We start from the raw sequence: 13,287 nt of genomic DNA on the forward strand, positions 1-13,287 counted from the left end.
GGTAACCCAGAGTCAGAGCACTCGCTCACCCTTGGGGCTGGTGCAAGCCTTCCCCTTTCCCCTGAGAGAGGACCCCCCACAAACCCCTGCCCAGGGCTCTGGGCGAACACCAGCCACAGCAGCCCCTGCCAGCTGCCCCAAGGCTGGGCACACGCAGCTCACTGAGCCCTTCTCCAACCCCCTCTGTGCCCCCCGTTCCACAGAGCCCCCATGCCAGCAGGCCACCCAGCTCAGTCAGGGGCCCTCAGGCCTCAGGGACCCTCCTGCAGGTGGAGGGTGGGGGGCCTGCTTGGTTCTCTGCGCTGCAATAAGGCGCGCAGGACTGCACACAGAAGGTTCTCAGAACATGGGGTAAAATAATCAAAACTTAGAAAACAGGACACGGTGGCCCTGGCAGGGTGGCCCTGGAGACAGGAACAGGACGCAGGCTGGCGTGTCTCTTTCCCACGGTTTCCAAGATCACAAGGGCTCAGCGCAGGGCACACATGGGGACCTGGGGGCAGAGACCTGAGCTTGCACCCCCGCTGCCTCACTGCCTGGCTGTGCAGCTTTCGACGATTCACTCAACCTCTCTGAGCCCCACTTTCCTCTTCTCTAATATGGGGCCAACTCCTAGGAGGAGCAGTTTGTGAGGTGAAATTCATGAGCTAAGGCAAGCACTAAGCACAAAAAAGGCATTTGAAAAACAGTGGCTTTTCAGAAATTTATGCATGTGAGGAAGGGGGAGGAGTCTGAGTGGAAACCTTCACACCTTAGGGCTTTCTGAGAAGCCACCACTGACCTTTGCCCACGGCTTGGCCCAGATTTGGTCGGCACCTTGGGCAGGAGAGGTGACCAGGCCTGAGGCATCTGTGGTGGCCACTGCCTCTGTAGCCTCAAAAGGAGGCACCCCCACCTGTCTGCTTGGCTTTGGGGAGTCTGCAATCTTGCCTTTCAGTCCACCCTGTTCCAGAGCAAAGCCCAGGGCCCCATTTTCCTAGCACAAGCAGTTGAGGGGAACCATGAGGATTTGAGTCTGTTTTGTTCACTCCTCAGTCAGCATCTCCAACAGGGCTTGTTTGCAGGCACTCAGCTCAGTTGGTGAGTGAGCAGAGGGCAGCCTCGCCCAGCTCCCCTCCTGGACGGCCTTCCAAGGTGCCATGTCACCCACTCCTCAGCCCACACCCAGGGGGTGTCGTTTAGCAAGAAGCTGCTGCAGGAGGAGAACTGCCCGGTTCTCAGTGGCCTCAACGGTGGTGGCTTCTTTCTCGCTCATGCTACAGAAGTCACAGGTGTGGGGCGCTCACTCTGGAACCCCAACTCACAGCCTTCAGCTCAGATGATCCCTGTCATGAGGCAGAGGGAAAAGGTGCTGTGGGTTCCAGGCAACTCAGCACTGAGACCCTAGCCCAGTATGAAGCATGTGATCCCCACTGGCAGGGGCCAGGTGTGCAACCCCCGGGCCCGGGGGCCAAGCCAGAGAGACTGAGGACACATGGGGGTGACACTATGGCTGCTGCACAGGTGTTTTATTACCCCATGTCTACAGAGAGGATGTGGGGGCTGAGAGGTGAGCAGCCTTACCCAGACACAGCCGGTAACAGCCACGTCTGACCTGCAAACGCACCCAGCCACGCCCAGGGCCTGCTGTGTCTGTATAGAAGAGAAGCTCACTCAGTGACTGAGGCTGGTGAAAGACACCTGCCCAGTGACTGAGGCTGGTGAAAGACACCTGCCTACATGCCCTCGCCAGAGGTTCACACTTACATTACACAGCTGGCGGACAAAGGCAAAGGTGGAACCCAAACTGATTGGAGACGTGTTTCCCTCAGACCACGTCTTATTTTATGTCATTGGAATCTGTTGGCAATGATTAAAAATTAGGAGATTTCATATTTTGAAAAACCATCATCTCTTTTCGAAAAAAGTTTTTCGACAGGAAGGCCTGGCACCCATAGCCTGCACCCCCATGAGACTGCCATCTGCATGTCACCAGATGGGGTCACTGTCAGAAAGGAGGCTGGGGTCTGGAAGGAGGGGCACCATGAACACAGAACCCCTTCCCACGTGTGCGCACACACACACACACACACACACACAGTGTCACTGTCTTCACTCATTGTTCTAACCTCCTCACTTTCACAGCCACCGGGTGACATTGTGTCACCTTAAAAGTATTCAGAAGGTGTCTCCTTGGGGGAGGCAGTCTGGGGCCTCCAGTCAAGGTGGAGCAGGAAAGCCTCTACTCCCTCCTGTGGACATTTGAACTTGCTTCCAGGGTCCACTTCTGTCACCTGAAGAACTTTTACATGTGCAGGAAACACAGATGACAAGTGAGACAGCGACCCCATCTGGTGATGTACAGTATTACAGCTCTGCTGGACAAGACCTTGTAAATACCCAGATACGTGGAGTGTTTACAAGCACATTCTGTGCGCCATCTCAGTCTTTTCTAACTATTTTCAGCCTACATAAAATGTCCTTCATTCTTTGAAAATTGAGGTAGCATTAGTTTACAACACTGTAGAGGTTCCAAGATTCCATTTTCTCACCACACCCACCACCAAATGTCTATGTGCCATCCATCACCAACCATTCAGCTCGTTCTATTCCTCTCCTGCTCCCTCCTCTCCTCTGGTAACCACTACCCTGTTGTCAGAGTCTATGGTTTGTTTTTGTTTTCTTTATATGCCACAAATGAGTGAAGTCATCCATTATTTGTCCTTCTCCTTCTGACTTATTTCATTTGGCATCATCCCCACCCATTCCATCCATGTGGCCACAGACGGCGAGACTATGAGCATTTTTATAGCTGAGTAATGTCCCCTTGTGTATTTGGATCACATTACCTTCACTCATCCCTCCATCACCAGCCACTGACTGCTGTCATATCTCAACTTTGGCCAACAGTGCGTCAGTGAACACAGAGGCGTGTCTGTTCCAGATAGTGTTTCATGTAAATACCCACAAGTAGGATTATCAGGCCCTCTAGTAGATGTATTTTTAATTGTTTGAGGAATCTTCATACCATTTCCCACCAATTTATATTTCCACCAATAGCACATGAGGGGTCTGGTTTCTCCTCATCCTCACTGTTTCTTAACTCTTGACGTTTTGGCAATATTCAATCAAATGCCCTGCTCCACCACACTCAGGGGCACCTGTGAGCTAGGTGGGTCAGGTACTGGAAAAGAGGGCTCAGCATGATGTTGCTGGGGGGCACAGTGAGCCCAGGCCTCTTCAGCAAACTGCAACTGCCCAAGTTCCCCACCCTGGTGCCACCTGCTTTCCAAGGCTGGTATCATGGAAAAATCCACGCCCTTCCCTCAAATAGCCATGGGGGCCACAGCCAGAGACCACAAGGCTGAACACAGCAGGAAGAAGGACCAGAGACACTGGGTCTCATCTGAGAGTCTCCATCCTCTCAAATGGAAGAAATTCCTGCGGCCAGGGAAGAGTAGATGGGGCAGGTCACGGAAACACACAAATGTTCCACAGTTCTGCCAAGCTGCTGCCCCCAGGGGCCTTCCATACCACATGGTCCCATCCTTCTACCAAGATGTCTTCCCTGGGGAGTGGAGTCTCATCTTGTCATGGAAGTCGAGGAGCTAAGTGGAATCTAATTTGCAGAAAAGTGCATCCAGGCTAAGGTTGCTTCAACTTCTTTCCTGAAAGCAGAAACCCGACAGCTTCCTCTCAGTCCCCACAGCCTCCGTTGAGGGCTTCTGCATGTTGCCAAGTTTGTCACGGTTGAGGCTTGGTGGCCGTGGAACCTGGAGACAACTGGCCTCCAGCTCCACCACGTTGGCCTTTTCCCATCCCCTCAGGAAAGCCATGGCAGGTCTAGAACCCTCCCCACCGGCTCCTGCAGCTTTGGGAGGAAAGGCAGCAACGGTCCCCAGGAAGCGGGGGTCTTAGGTCAAAGCCCTGGCCAGTCCTCCGCTCCCACCTGACCTCTCTTTCAAGTTTTGTTGTGGGCTTGGAGAGCAAAGCACTACTTTCAGAAATATTTCTTCCTACTCCTCCTTCACCCTCCTTCACTGTCTGGAATTTTCTCACCTTTCTGGAATGAGGCTGCCAGTGCCCTGGGAGCACAGGCCTGGAGAGCCGGTCCTTTTCCAGGCAGATGGGAATCCATCTCGGGGACACAGGTCTTGTTATGTCCTTTCTTCTCCCAGACATCTCAGATTCCCCAGAACTGCTTCTTTCCCACTGAAAATGGGACTCCTCTCTGTTGGGCTCTGTGCAGAAAGGATGAGAGAAGGCAGGTGACTCGGTAGCAGAGACCACACAGGCGTGGAAAGCAGGATCCGGGCATGGGGAGACCTGGCTGCTGGGGGCACAACTGGGGCTACATTGACCTGGATGCTGCCCCCCAGCCCTGACCAAGCCCAAACAGGGTGGTAACAGCACTAACCCGGACGGAAGGAGCTGAGCTCACGAGAGGAGGAGCTGAGCTCATGTCGCCTGCTCATGGCACAAGCCCACTCACTGCTGGTAACCCCTTGTTCAGGAGGCAGGTGGGCTCACCGGGGCCCAGCTGACCCGACTGGGCAGCTTCTGGGACACTCCACTTGCTGAGCACCCTGTGAATCCAAGATTCCAGTCAAACGAGGGAGAGGAGGGGATGCGTCTATGAGACTGCGCCCTGGAGCCCCGCCCTCCAGAACAGGAGATTCGCGGCCAGGACCCAACGCCCACCCTCTGGGGACACTGTGAGCTGACATTTTCACAAACCCCAGTCCTCAACACAGGCGTTCCAGGGCATTTTGACGTGAACAAACTGACGTTATTGTTCATTGTAAACACACAAGCGTGCATTTTTTGTTTTTAATAAGTACAGCGTCTCCAAATACAGACGTGATTCAGTCCCCTCTCCCTGCCCCCCCCCCATCCCCAAGCTCCCAGGGGTCCACCGAGTCCAGGCTTTCAGCGGAGCGCGGTCCCACAGCGCCCCCTGCTGGCTAAGGCGGCACTATGGTTTCTAGCAGGGATGGGCGCGGCTCCTGGGCCTGCCTGAAGCAGAGGTCAGGGTGGGGCTGGGGTGCAGGCTCTGCAGTCTCCTCTGGCAAATCACATCCCTCAACTTGCTGTTGTCGCTACTCGGGTTCCGGGTGACCAGCTTTCCCGGGCCTCACACCCAGCAGCCCTGGAGGGCTGTGACCTTCCCTGAACGGTCCTTCAGTCCCCACACCTGCCCTTTCCTCTCGCACCTGCGATCTGTCAAGAACCCACGAGTTTCATTGCTGCTTCCCTGTCCCTCACTCCTCATATCCACGTCCTATCAGCTGCACCCCAAGTTGTCCCCTCTTCACCCACTGCCCCACCCACCAGGCCACTGTCACCTTTCACACTGCCTCCCTCCAGCCCCACCCTGCCTCCCTCCAACACCTCACACCTACCTGCCCCCACAGTCCTGCAGCCGTGACCTCCACCTGCACCTTAAAATCCTCAGGGCTGCAGGTTCTCCATGCAAGGCCTGGCCCCCTCAGGTCCCTCCACTCCGGCCACACCTGCTCCCCCCTTCTCTGCTGGGAGTACCTCAGGACCTGGGCACCGGATGTCCCAGTGCAGTTTCCCCAATTTCTTCAAATCTGTCCGTCGGCCTAAGTGGCGCCTCTCATGGCCTACCCCAGAAACACACCAGTGTGCCCCCCCCCCCCGCCGCCTCACCTCCCTCAAGCAAAGCCCTGCTCTTTCTCTCCAGCAGCCTCCCCATGCTCCTGAGCGAGCTGACTCTGGGCTGTCCTCTGTCTCCCCACTAAATCTCAGCCTGTGTGGTGCCCTCCTGCTTCTGTCCACTACTGTGTCTCAGAGGTGGAGCCCAGAGATGATCTGACAGACCCCCATAGGTCTGTGCACCCTCCAGTCCCGTGCGCACAGGGATGGAGGGAAAGGGGGAGGCAGGCAGGCGCACAGCCCTCTCCCAGTGCCCGAGGAGCACGCTGCACGCGGTGGACATCCACTAAACGCCAGCTGGCGTCTGAGCTCCTCCACTACAGCCCTCTGCACCTCGGACAAGGCCGACACCCCCACTGCTGGGCTACCCTCACTGGGTTCTCACTTTAGCGTGGTCTGGGGACTGGGTGCAGAGGGCAGATTTCCCCTGACGCCCAACCACTGGGGCTGGACAGGGTGAGCACCCACGCAGCCCCGTCCAAGGCCAGAGCCCTTTCCATTACAGCTAAGGAAGTGCAACACCCTGCGGCCCTGGCTTTTATTTTAGGGGTGCCATTTGAACCCTGGGATAAGGTCGAGACCCCTTTGAAATCTGAAGAATATTAAGGAAATAAAATACCCAGAAACATGCATAAGGTGCAACTTCTTGTGGCTGCAGTTTCCTGAGGTTGGACTGTGACCCCCAGGTAACACCCATGACCCCCAGTTTAAGGTACCCCCTGGGAGGCCATCCAAGACTCCTCTTAAAACACCGCCTCTGGGGACTCCCTGATGACCAAGGGGTAAATCTCAGCACTCTGAAGATATCAGCAGCCACTATGGCCTGAGTGCTGTCCCCTGCCAGGGAGCTGACCCACATGGAGCAGCAGACCTCTCCCCTCTCCCCACTGCCCCCCTTAACAGTGTATTTCACTAGATCTGCATGTTCTCCTTCCTACTCCGTCTGTGATGAATCCTCTCAACTCCCTCCCACCCGCACACTTGGCCCACACCCCAACTCTTGTATGCATAAACAAAAAAAAAAAAAAAAAAAAAAAAAAAACTTCCTCTGAACAACCTGTGTGCGCGGCTCGCCCCCCTGTGGCCAATCCCGGAATTGCTCAGAGGCCGGTACCGGTGGCTCTAGCAGAGGGTTTTCCCAGCACCCCCAGGGCGGGGCTCCCGCTCCTCAGCCCCGGCAAAGCTGGCCATGGGTTTAAGCGGGGTTGAACCTCGAGATGGATTCACTTGTCAGAAAGATTTCTCAGGGCTGTGCGTGGAGAATAGACCTCCCGCGACCCGAGGAAATAGGGAGTCCAGTGAGAGACCCCAGGGCGTCAGCCAGGACAGTGAGTGGTGACCCCCAGCCTCAGGAACCCTGCAAGGCTCGCCACCTCTTCTGAAATCCACCTGACCCTATCAGGGAGGCATTCGATTATCCCCACATCGCTTAATAAGGAAGCCTGCCTCGTGACTATAGTCATGGTGCCTAGTGAGCTCCCAATAAATGTTTGGGGAAAGGACCACTGCCTGCCTGAGGGAAGGAATGCGTGAAAATCCATCTTATTGAGGTCCTGGGACAATGCCAGGAACCAGGGGTCACATTACCAGCCTTGAGGTGGGGACGATAGCCAATCCAACCAAGACTTCTAACACATGCTGAAATTAACACGAGTAGAGACACAGTGCACCCGAGAGTTTCATGAGGAGAAGCTACGTGAGTAGGAGTCATCAGCGAGGCTTCCTGGTGGAGGGCGCAAGGCTAGCATGGAGACTTTGATAAGCAGGACCTGAGCACGCAGAGGGGAGGGAGGGCCCTGGGTGTCCTTTTTAACAGAGATTCTTGAGGCCCTCCCTGGTGGCACAGGGGTTAAAGCACAGCACTGTGAAGCTATCCGCAGCCACCTCAGCATGAGTTTGAGCTGACCCACATGGCGCAGCAGACCTCTCCTGTCTGCCCACTGATCCCCTCAAGCAGTGTACTTCAGTCCATCTGCCTGTTCTGCTCCCCACTCTGTCTCTGGTGAACCCTCTTATCCGCCCCCACCTCTGACCTGTGCCCCAGTGCTTGTATGCATAAATAAATAAATCTTTAATTAAAAAAAAACCTGAATATACCTCTGTTCTGGTGAGTGCAAAGCAGATGACACCCTCGTCCCCTTGCCGCAGACTCAGGGTGCTCCTGCCCCTGCCTGGGGCCTGGCAGGCCTCCAAGGGTTACAGATCCAGCACCCCAGCTCCTGGGGCATTGCACCCACGTGATCTGAAAGTACAGGTAGCCACAAACACCTGTACTAGTGTTCGTAGTAGAAGCTTTATTTTCTTTTTTTTCTTAAAAATTTATTTATGCATACAAAAACTACAGTACAGGACAGAGGTGCAGGGAGTGAGAGGATTCACCAGAGACAGAGTGGAGAGCAGAACAGGCAGATCCACTAACATTTACTGCTGAGGGGAGCAGCAGGGAGACAGGAAAGGTCTGCTGTACCCTGTGGGTCAGATCCCTGGCCGAGGATCGAACTGGTCATGTGCTGCAATGGCTGCAGAGAGCTTCATAGTGCTGCACTTTAACCCATTGTGCCACCAGGGAGGGCCCAGGTTTATATTCTTAATGCCCCCAAATTGGAGAGAGTTTAAATGCCCTTCAACCTGCACAGGGTTCAAGCCCAGGGTCCACGCAGAAGACAGGATTCTACCAATTGCTGCTGTGGGATTCTGAAGCACTGTGGGACAGAGGCCTGACTCCAGCTTCTCCACAGCCTGCGTGCTGCAGTTTCATGTCCACAGCTTTTGGAAACGGTAAAGCTTTCTGGTTGCTCATCTGCCTGCAGGGATTGACTGCAAAGGGAAGGAGGAGGAAATCGTGGCGGCGGTAGCGTGTCAGTAGCTGGATTGGGTGTGGCATGCACATCAGGACCTGTTCCTGTGTGATGTGAGTTCTGCTTGGTACATTTCTTGAAATATAAAATACAAAGAGGCACGTCCCAGCAAAGCTTCACTTCCCTGTTTGATCAATGCTGAAATCTGGAACACACTGGAGTTGCCCTGCTCACCTGCGGCCCTAGGGGTGAAGGCAAAGCAGCCTGTCACCTCGGTGGACACCAGGAATGTGCAAATACCCCTTAGAGTAGCCGCCTCAACTTACATAGACATTTATGTTGCAGAGAGCTACAGAGGGTGATCGTCAGCATGCTTGAAGGCATAAATGGTTAACACTCAGGTGGGAGAAGATAAAGGCTTCCCGGTGGGCTAACGCTTATGATGGGTGGTGCCTCCCCTCGCCATCCTTAGAGCACATCAGGACCATTTAAGAGAAAGCTTATTTTCCAATGAAACAACAGTGACAATAGGCAGGAAATGTCACCTTTGCAAGTGTGGTTAATCCCTGAGCCCCACCCCACCCCCACCCCACCCCCAGGTTCAAGTGCCCAGGCTGCAGCGTGACTCAATCAGCCAATGGGGAACCTGTGTTGTTCAAGGGTCAAATGTATTTAAAGTTAAGATAAAACTGCCGTGTCAGTGAATCCTTATGTGAAAATACTGCTGTGCATTCTCTGAATGGATTGTGGGGTGCGCTCTGCTGGCCCTGCCCTGTGGGATGGGACCCCCATGAGCGGGTCCCCAGTGGGAGCCCCGCCACCCCCCACAGCGCAGGCTGGGGGATCCACTCACCTCCAAAGAGGCTGTGAAACCCAGGTGAGGAAGAAGAGGACACCCCGCCCTGCCGGCTGTGGGGCTGCGCCTTCCTTGAAGGAAGTAGCGGTGGGGGGGGGGTAGGGGGGGGTAGGGGGGTGTCTGCAGTGGGGAGAACTGGGAACAGCTGAGACCCGAGGTGCCGGCTGAGGCTTGGCACCTGGGCCCTCGGCCTAAGAGAAGGGGCTCAGTGTACGCCCGGAACCCTCCGCATGTCCCCCAGAACCTGGACTGGCCGGGGCTGAGGCGGCCAGTCCTGACCCGCAGCGGGGGTGGCGGACAAACCGGCCAAACGATTGTCTCCAACCCGGAGCCGCACTCAGGCCGCTCTGCCCCGCGGGGGCAGCCAGGGGGCGCTGTGGCTGGACTAAGACACCCAGGGGGGACCTTCCCGGGAGGCCCCCAGCCCCTGCAAACAGGACAACACGTCTCTGGCATTCTTTTTTAAAAGATTTATTAATTTAATAGTGAATTATTTTCAAAAGGCAATAAAATTAATTTCTTTTCCAGTAGAAAAGAGACAAGCTTCCTCCAGAGCCCAGAAGCCCAGAGCTGGTGGGTGCACCTCCAGACTGGTGCACCTCCAGACCCTCGCACCTCCAGACAGGGCCCCGCCGCGGGGCCCTGTGCACTGAGGTTCCTGGGGCTGCCTGGACAGGGCCCCACACCCCACAGCATGTGGCCGGCTAGATACACAGATGTCAGTTTCTGCTGAAATGGGCAGGGGACCCCAGTCTCAGTGCCTGTGGACTTTAGGGGTCAGAGGCCTTGGGGAGAAGCAGCTGTGTCCAGCCCTCACAGGGGCCTGCTGGTCTCTACTTGTGGGTGTCCACTGCTCAGGGCTCTGGGGCAGGGGGCTGGGCCAGCCCACAAGCAGGGCCATGAGGCCTGCACTGGGCCTGGCCTGGCCACGGGTGAGCTTCAGTAGAACAGCTGTGTTTCCTGACAGGGGCGAAGACCAGGGGAAGCAGCGAAAGGGCTCAGAGCTGCAGCTCCGGGCTAACAGGGTGGTCCTGGGTTCTCCTAAGGCGAGATGAGCACCCTTGCCCTGGCCAAGCCCGCGGGTCCCTGGGAGAGGTTCCAGAACAGTCCTTGTTGATGAGTTTCTCCCCAGACCTCTTGGCGGTGGCCCCATCCCTGAGTGGGTCTGCACACAAATCAAACCCCACACCCAGGCAGGGAGTGCGGTGACCAGGGGCTCAGACTGTGAGACTGGCAGGCTGTCTACCATGAGAGTCCTGAAGAAGTGGGGTGCAGGGGCTGGGGGGCCAGTCCGGCTGTGTGGTCAGGCTGGGCTGGCTGGTGGCATCATCCGGACCCTGTGGAAAAAGGGGCAGCTGGGTCACCCAGTCCCATTGCCCAGTCCCGCCCAGCCCCACAGAGTCCCCCACTGCAGACACTTCTCTGCACACCCCCACCCCCATCAAGCTGGAATGGAGTGGCCTACAGAGCCTGGGTGAGTCCCACAGAGCCCTCACCCCCACCTCCCTGTACCCACTTCAGAGGTGGGGCGCTGAGATCCCCAGGGACAGGGACAGAGTGGACAGAGAAGGCAAGTGGGGTTGATGGGCCAAACAGGCAGCAAGAAAGGAGTGACTCCCCAACGATGGCCACTAGGCAGCCCCCGCCTAAGCTGCCGCACAAACAGGTAGGAGCCCCCCACCCTCCCCACCACGGGACAGGGCTTGGGCTCTCCCCACCTCCACCGTCCCTGGAGACACAGACAGATGTCAAGTCCCTGGCCACGTGGCCTCTGCCGAGAGCAAGGGACACAGAATGGGGGCACAGGGGCAAAGAGCACCGAAGGAAACGTTGCAACAGGACAAATGCTGACACTGCTGAGTCCGGCCCCACGGCTGGGGTTTGGAAAACCCCAAATACCCCCATGCCTGTGTCCCGGTGACGACCCCCAAGGGCTCAATTCACCAACTAAGCAAAAATCGAAACCCCCACCCTGAGCAGGACAGAGGGAAAGGGGGACAGATTGTGAGCCAGTCAGGGACAGGGGCATTCCAGAGTGACCAGCCCCTCCTCCCGCAGGACCTCAGCCATGAGAAAGAGCCACGCCGTGAGAAAGACATACTCAAAAGCTGAAGGCAAAAGTCCCCCAAACTGGGACAGGACCTCTGGTCCGCCCCAAGGACGCATGTGCGACGAATACTCAAAGAGCCGGAATATGGCTCCCATATTCTCCTGTTTCCTCCCACTTCTGTTCCACTGAGAAATGTGGACTTGGAATGGGAGAAAGTTTAATGAGAAGATCAGAAAGGAGCGGGAACGCTTCCTTCCAGGGCTGCCCTGTACAGCCGTCCAGGCTGGGCACTGCCCAAGGGCAGCCCCGCCAAGAGGTGCTGCAAGCAAGATGCCATCCTCCTCCTGCCAAGCCCCTGCCCTAGAACAGGCTAATTCTGCACAGCCTCTTCTTAGTCACATGAAAAAGGCCTCTTGGGACAATGGAAGCCCATTTCCGAATTTCTGCCAAGTGAGAGCCCTTCGGCCCAACTCCTGGTACAGGGCGAGGTGTGGTGCCCGATGGAGGTTCCAGGCCTCCAGAAAGAATCCCAGCTGTGGGCCCCAAGCTGAAGTGGAACTCCAGAAGGGCAGGTACTCCCCCCCAAACACAGAGAACTGGGGGAGGAGGCCTCATCTGGGGTGGAGGCTGAGCCTCCTTCCATAAGGCAGGGATCAGATCTGAGTCACAGTGTTCCCAAGAAGTAGAAAAGAGGGCTCTGCTGGAAAGAGAAGAGACCCCAGCTTGGGTTTATTTCGGGATGGTGGCAGGACGTCCTGGCCTGGTCCAGGGAGGTGCGGCTGTGGGGTACAGACTGCAAACCAGCAGCCTGCTCTGTGCTGAAACTGAGCGACCCCTTCTCTGTGCCCGCAGACCCTACCCCTACAGCCCCAAGCAAGTGTCTGCAGAAGGAGCCAGAGCTGGAAGGGGACAGGAGGGCTGATGGGGACAGAATGGGCATGACCAGAGGAATAGTAGGAGAGGAAGGAAAGGGGACACTGTCTCTCAGCCTGGGACCACATTCTGGGGAGAACAGCCCTTCATACCCAGCCCTGTGGGCCAGCCCCACCCTCCTGGTCCCGGATCCGCAGAAGCCCCTGCCTCTCTCCCTCCTCCTGGCGGGGACGGGACCTGCCAACACAAACACACCCCCACCCACTGCTCAAATTCTCTATTTGACTTCCTCCCCCAGCCCTGGCAACGTAGCCAACTGGAGGCAGCCAAGTGGCCCAAAGAGCAGGCGTGTTGCCTCATCCCGGCTCCGGCCTTTAGGGAGGTATCTAAACCCCAGGAGGCCCGGCAGCTCTCACTTCTCAGACACCAGAAGAACAGAGGCAAAGCCAGAGTGCAAGGGGAGACCCCCCAGCACCCGCAGGCTGCAGAGTCCATGGCTCTGCCTGCCCCAGCTCCAGGGTCGGGGCTCCCTAGGCCTCCACCTGAGGCAGCGTGGCTGGATGAAGGACTCCAGAGGCCTAGCCTGCTTCTCCTGGGGCAGTATACCAGCCAAAAGCAGGGCTTCCAGCAAAAGCTGGATTTCAGGAAAATAACAAATAGGTTTTCGGGACAGCCGGCCCTATCAAGCAGGGGCCACACCCCGCACCTATGCTAGAAGCTATTCAGTCGACCCCAATCCAGCTTTCACCAGCATCCTTCTGTGGTGGTTACCTCTGGCATTTTCTGATTTGTTTTTACTCAACTGGCAACCCCACCTTGGGCCCCATCCTGAGATACAAGGGGTGCTCAGGGGTGCTTCAACTCCCATCATCCCAGAGTAAGCCAATGTTTCTCAAACCAGGGTCTCCCTCCCTCCACACAGGAACACATCTAGAGGTGCCCATTAAAGACACAGGGCTCCCCCATGTTTATTGCTGCTTTATTTACAATTGGAAAAACATGGAAGCAGCCCAAATGCCCAAAAGTAGATGACTGGATTAGAAAGATGTGGT

At 56.3% G+C, this 13,287-nt stretch overlaps 1 protein-coding gene and 1 long non-coding RNA gene across 5 annotated transcripts in view; both read right to left on the bottom strand.

Annotated features, from left to right (window-relative positions):
• Nucleotides 1–818: 818 nt before the first annotated feature.
• LOC105854214 lies at nucleotides 819–4,579 on the bottom strand. 2 transcript variants are annotated; one of them, XR_001145906.1, is made up of 3 exons: nucleotides 4,397–4,579; nucleotides 4,039–4,220; nucleotides 819–1,325 (listed from the first exon to the last, which is right to left on the bottom strand). It is a non-coding gene; the product is annotated as an uncharacterized LOC105854214 (long non-coding RNA). The 2 variants fall into 2 exon arrangements; XR_001145905.1 differs by lacking the exon at nucleotides 819–1,325 and adding an exon at nucleotides 3,034–3,647.
• Nucleotides 4,580–9,803: 5,224 nt separating this feature from the next.
• Nucleotides 9,804–13,287, bottom strand: part of SCARB1 (scavenger receptor class B, member 1) — a 70,377-nt gene continuing 66,893 nt past the window's right edge. Inside the window, exon 12 of one of the 3 annotated variants that reach the window (XM_004690631.2) lies at nucleotides 9,804–10,649. In XM_004690631.2, coding sequence (XP_004690688.1) covers nucleotides 10,530–10,649 — 120 coding nt within the window. In that variant the 3' untranslated portion in view covers nucleotides 9,804–10,529. The remainder of the gene's footprint in view (nucleotides 10,650–13,287) is intronic. The other 2 variants (XM_012731155.1, XM_012731154.1) reach the window with 2 other exon arrangements.

Source organism: Condylura cristata, unplaced genomic scaffold, assembly GCF_000260355.1.
Source record: "Condylura cristata isolate star-nosed mole 26May11 unplaced genomic scaffold, ConCri1.0 scaffold00029, whole genome shotgun sequence".
NCBI lineage: Eukaryota > Metazoa > Chordata > Mammalia > Eulipotyphla > Talpidae > Condylura > Condylura cristata.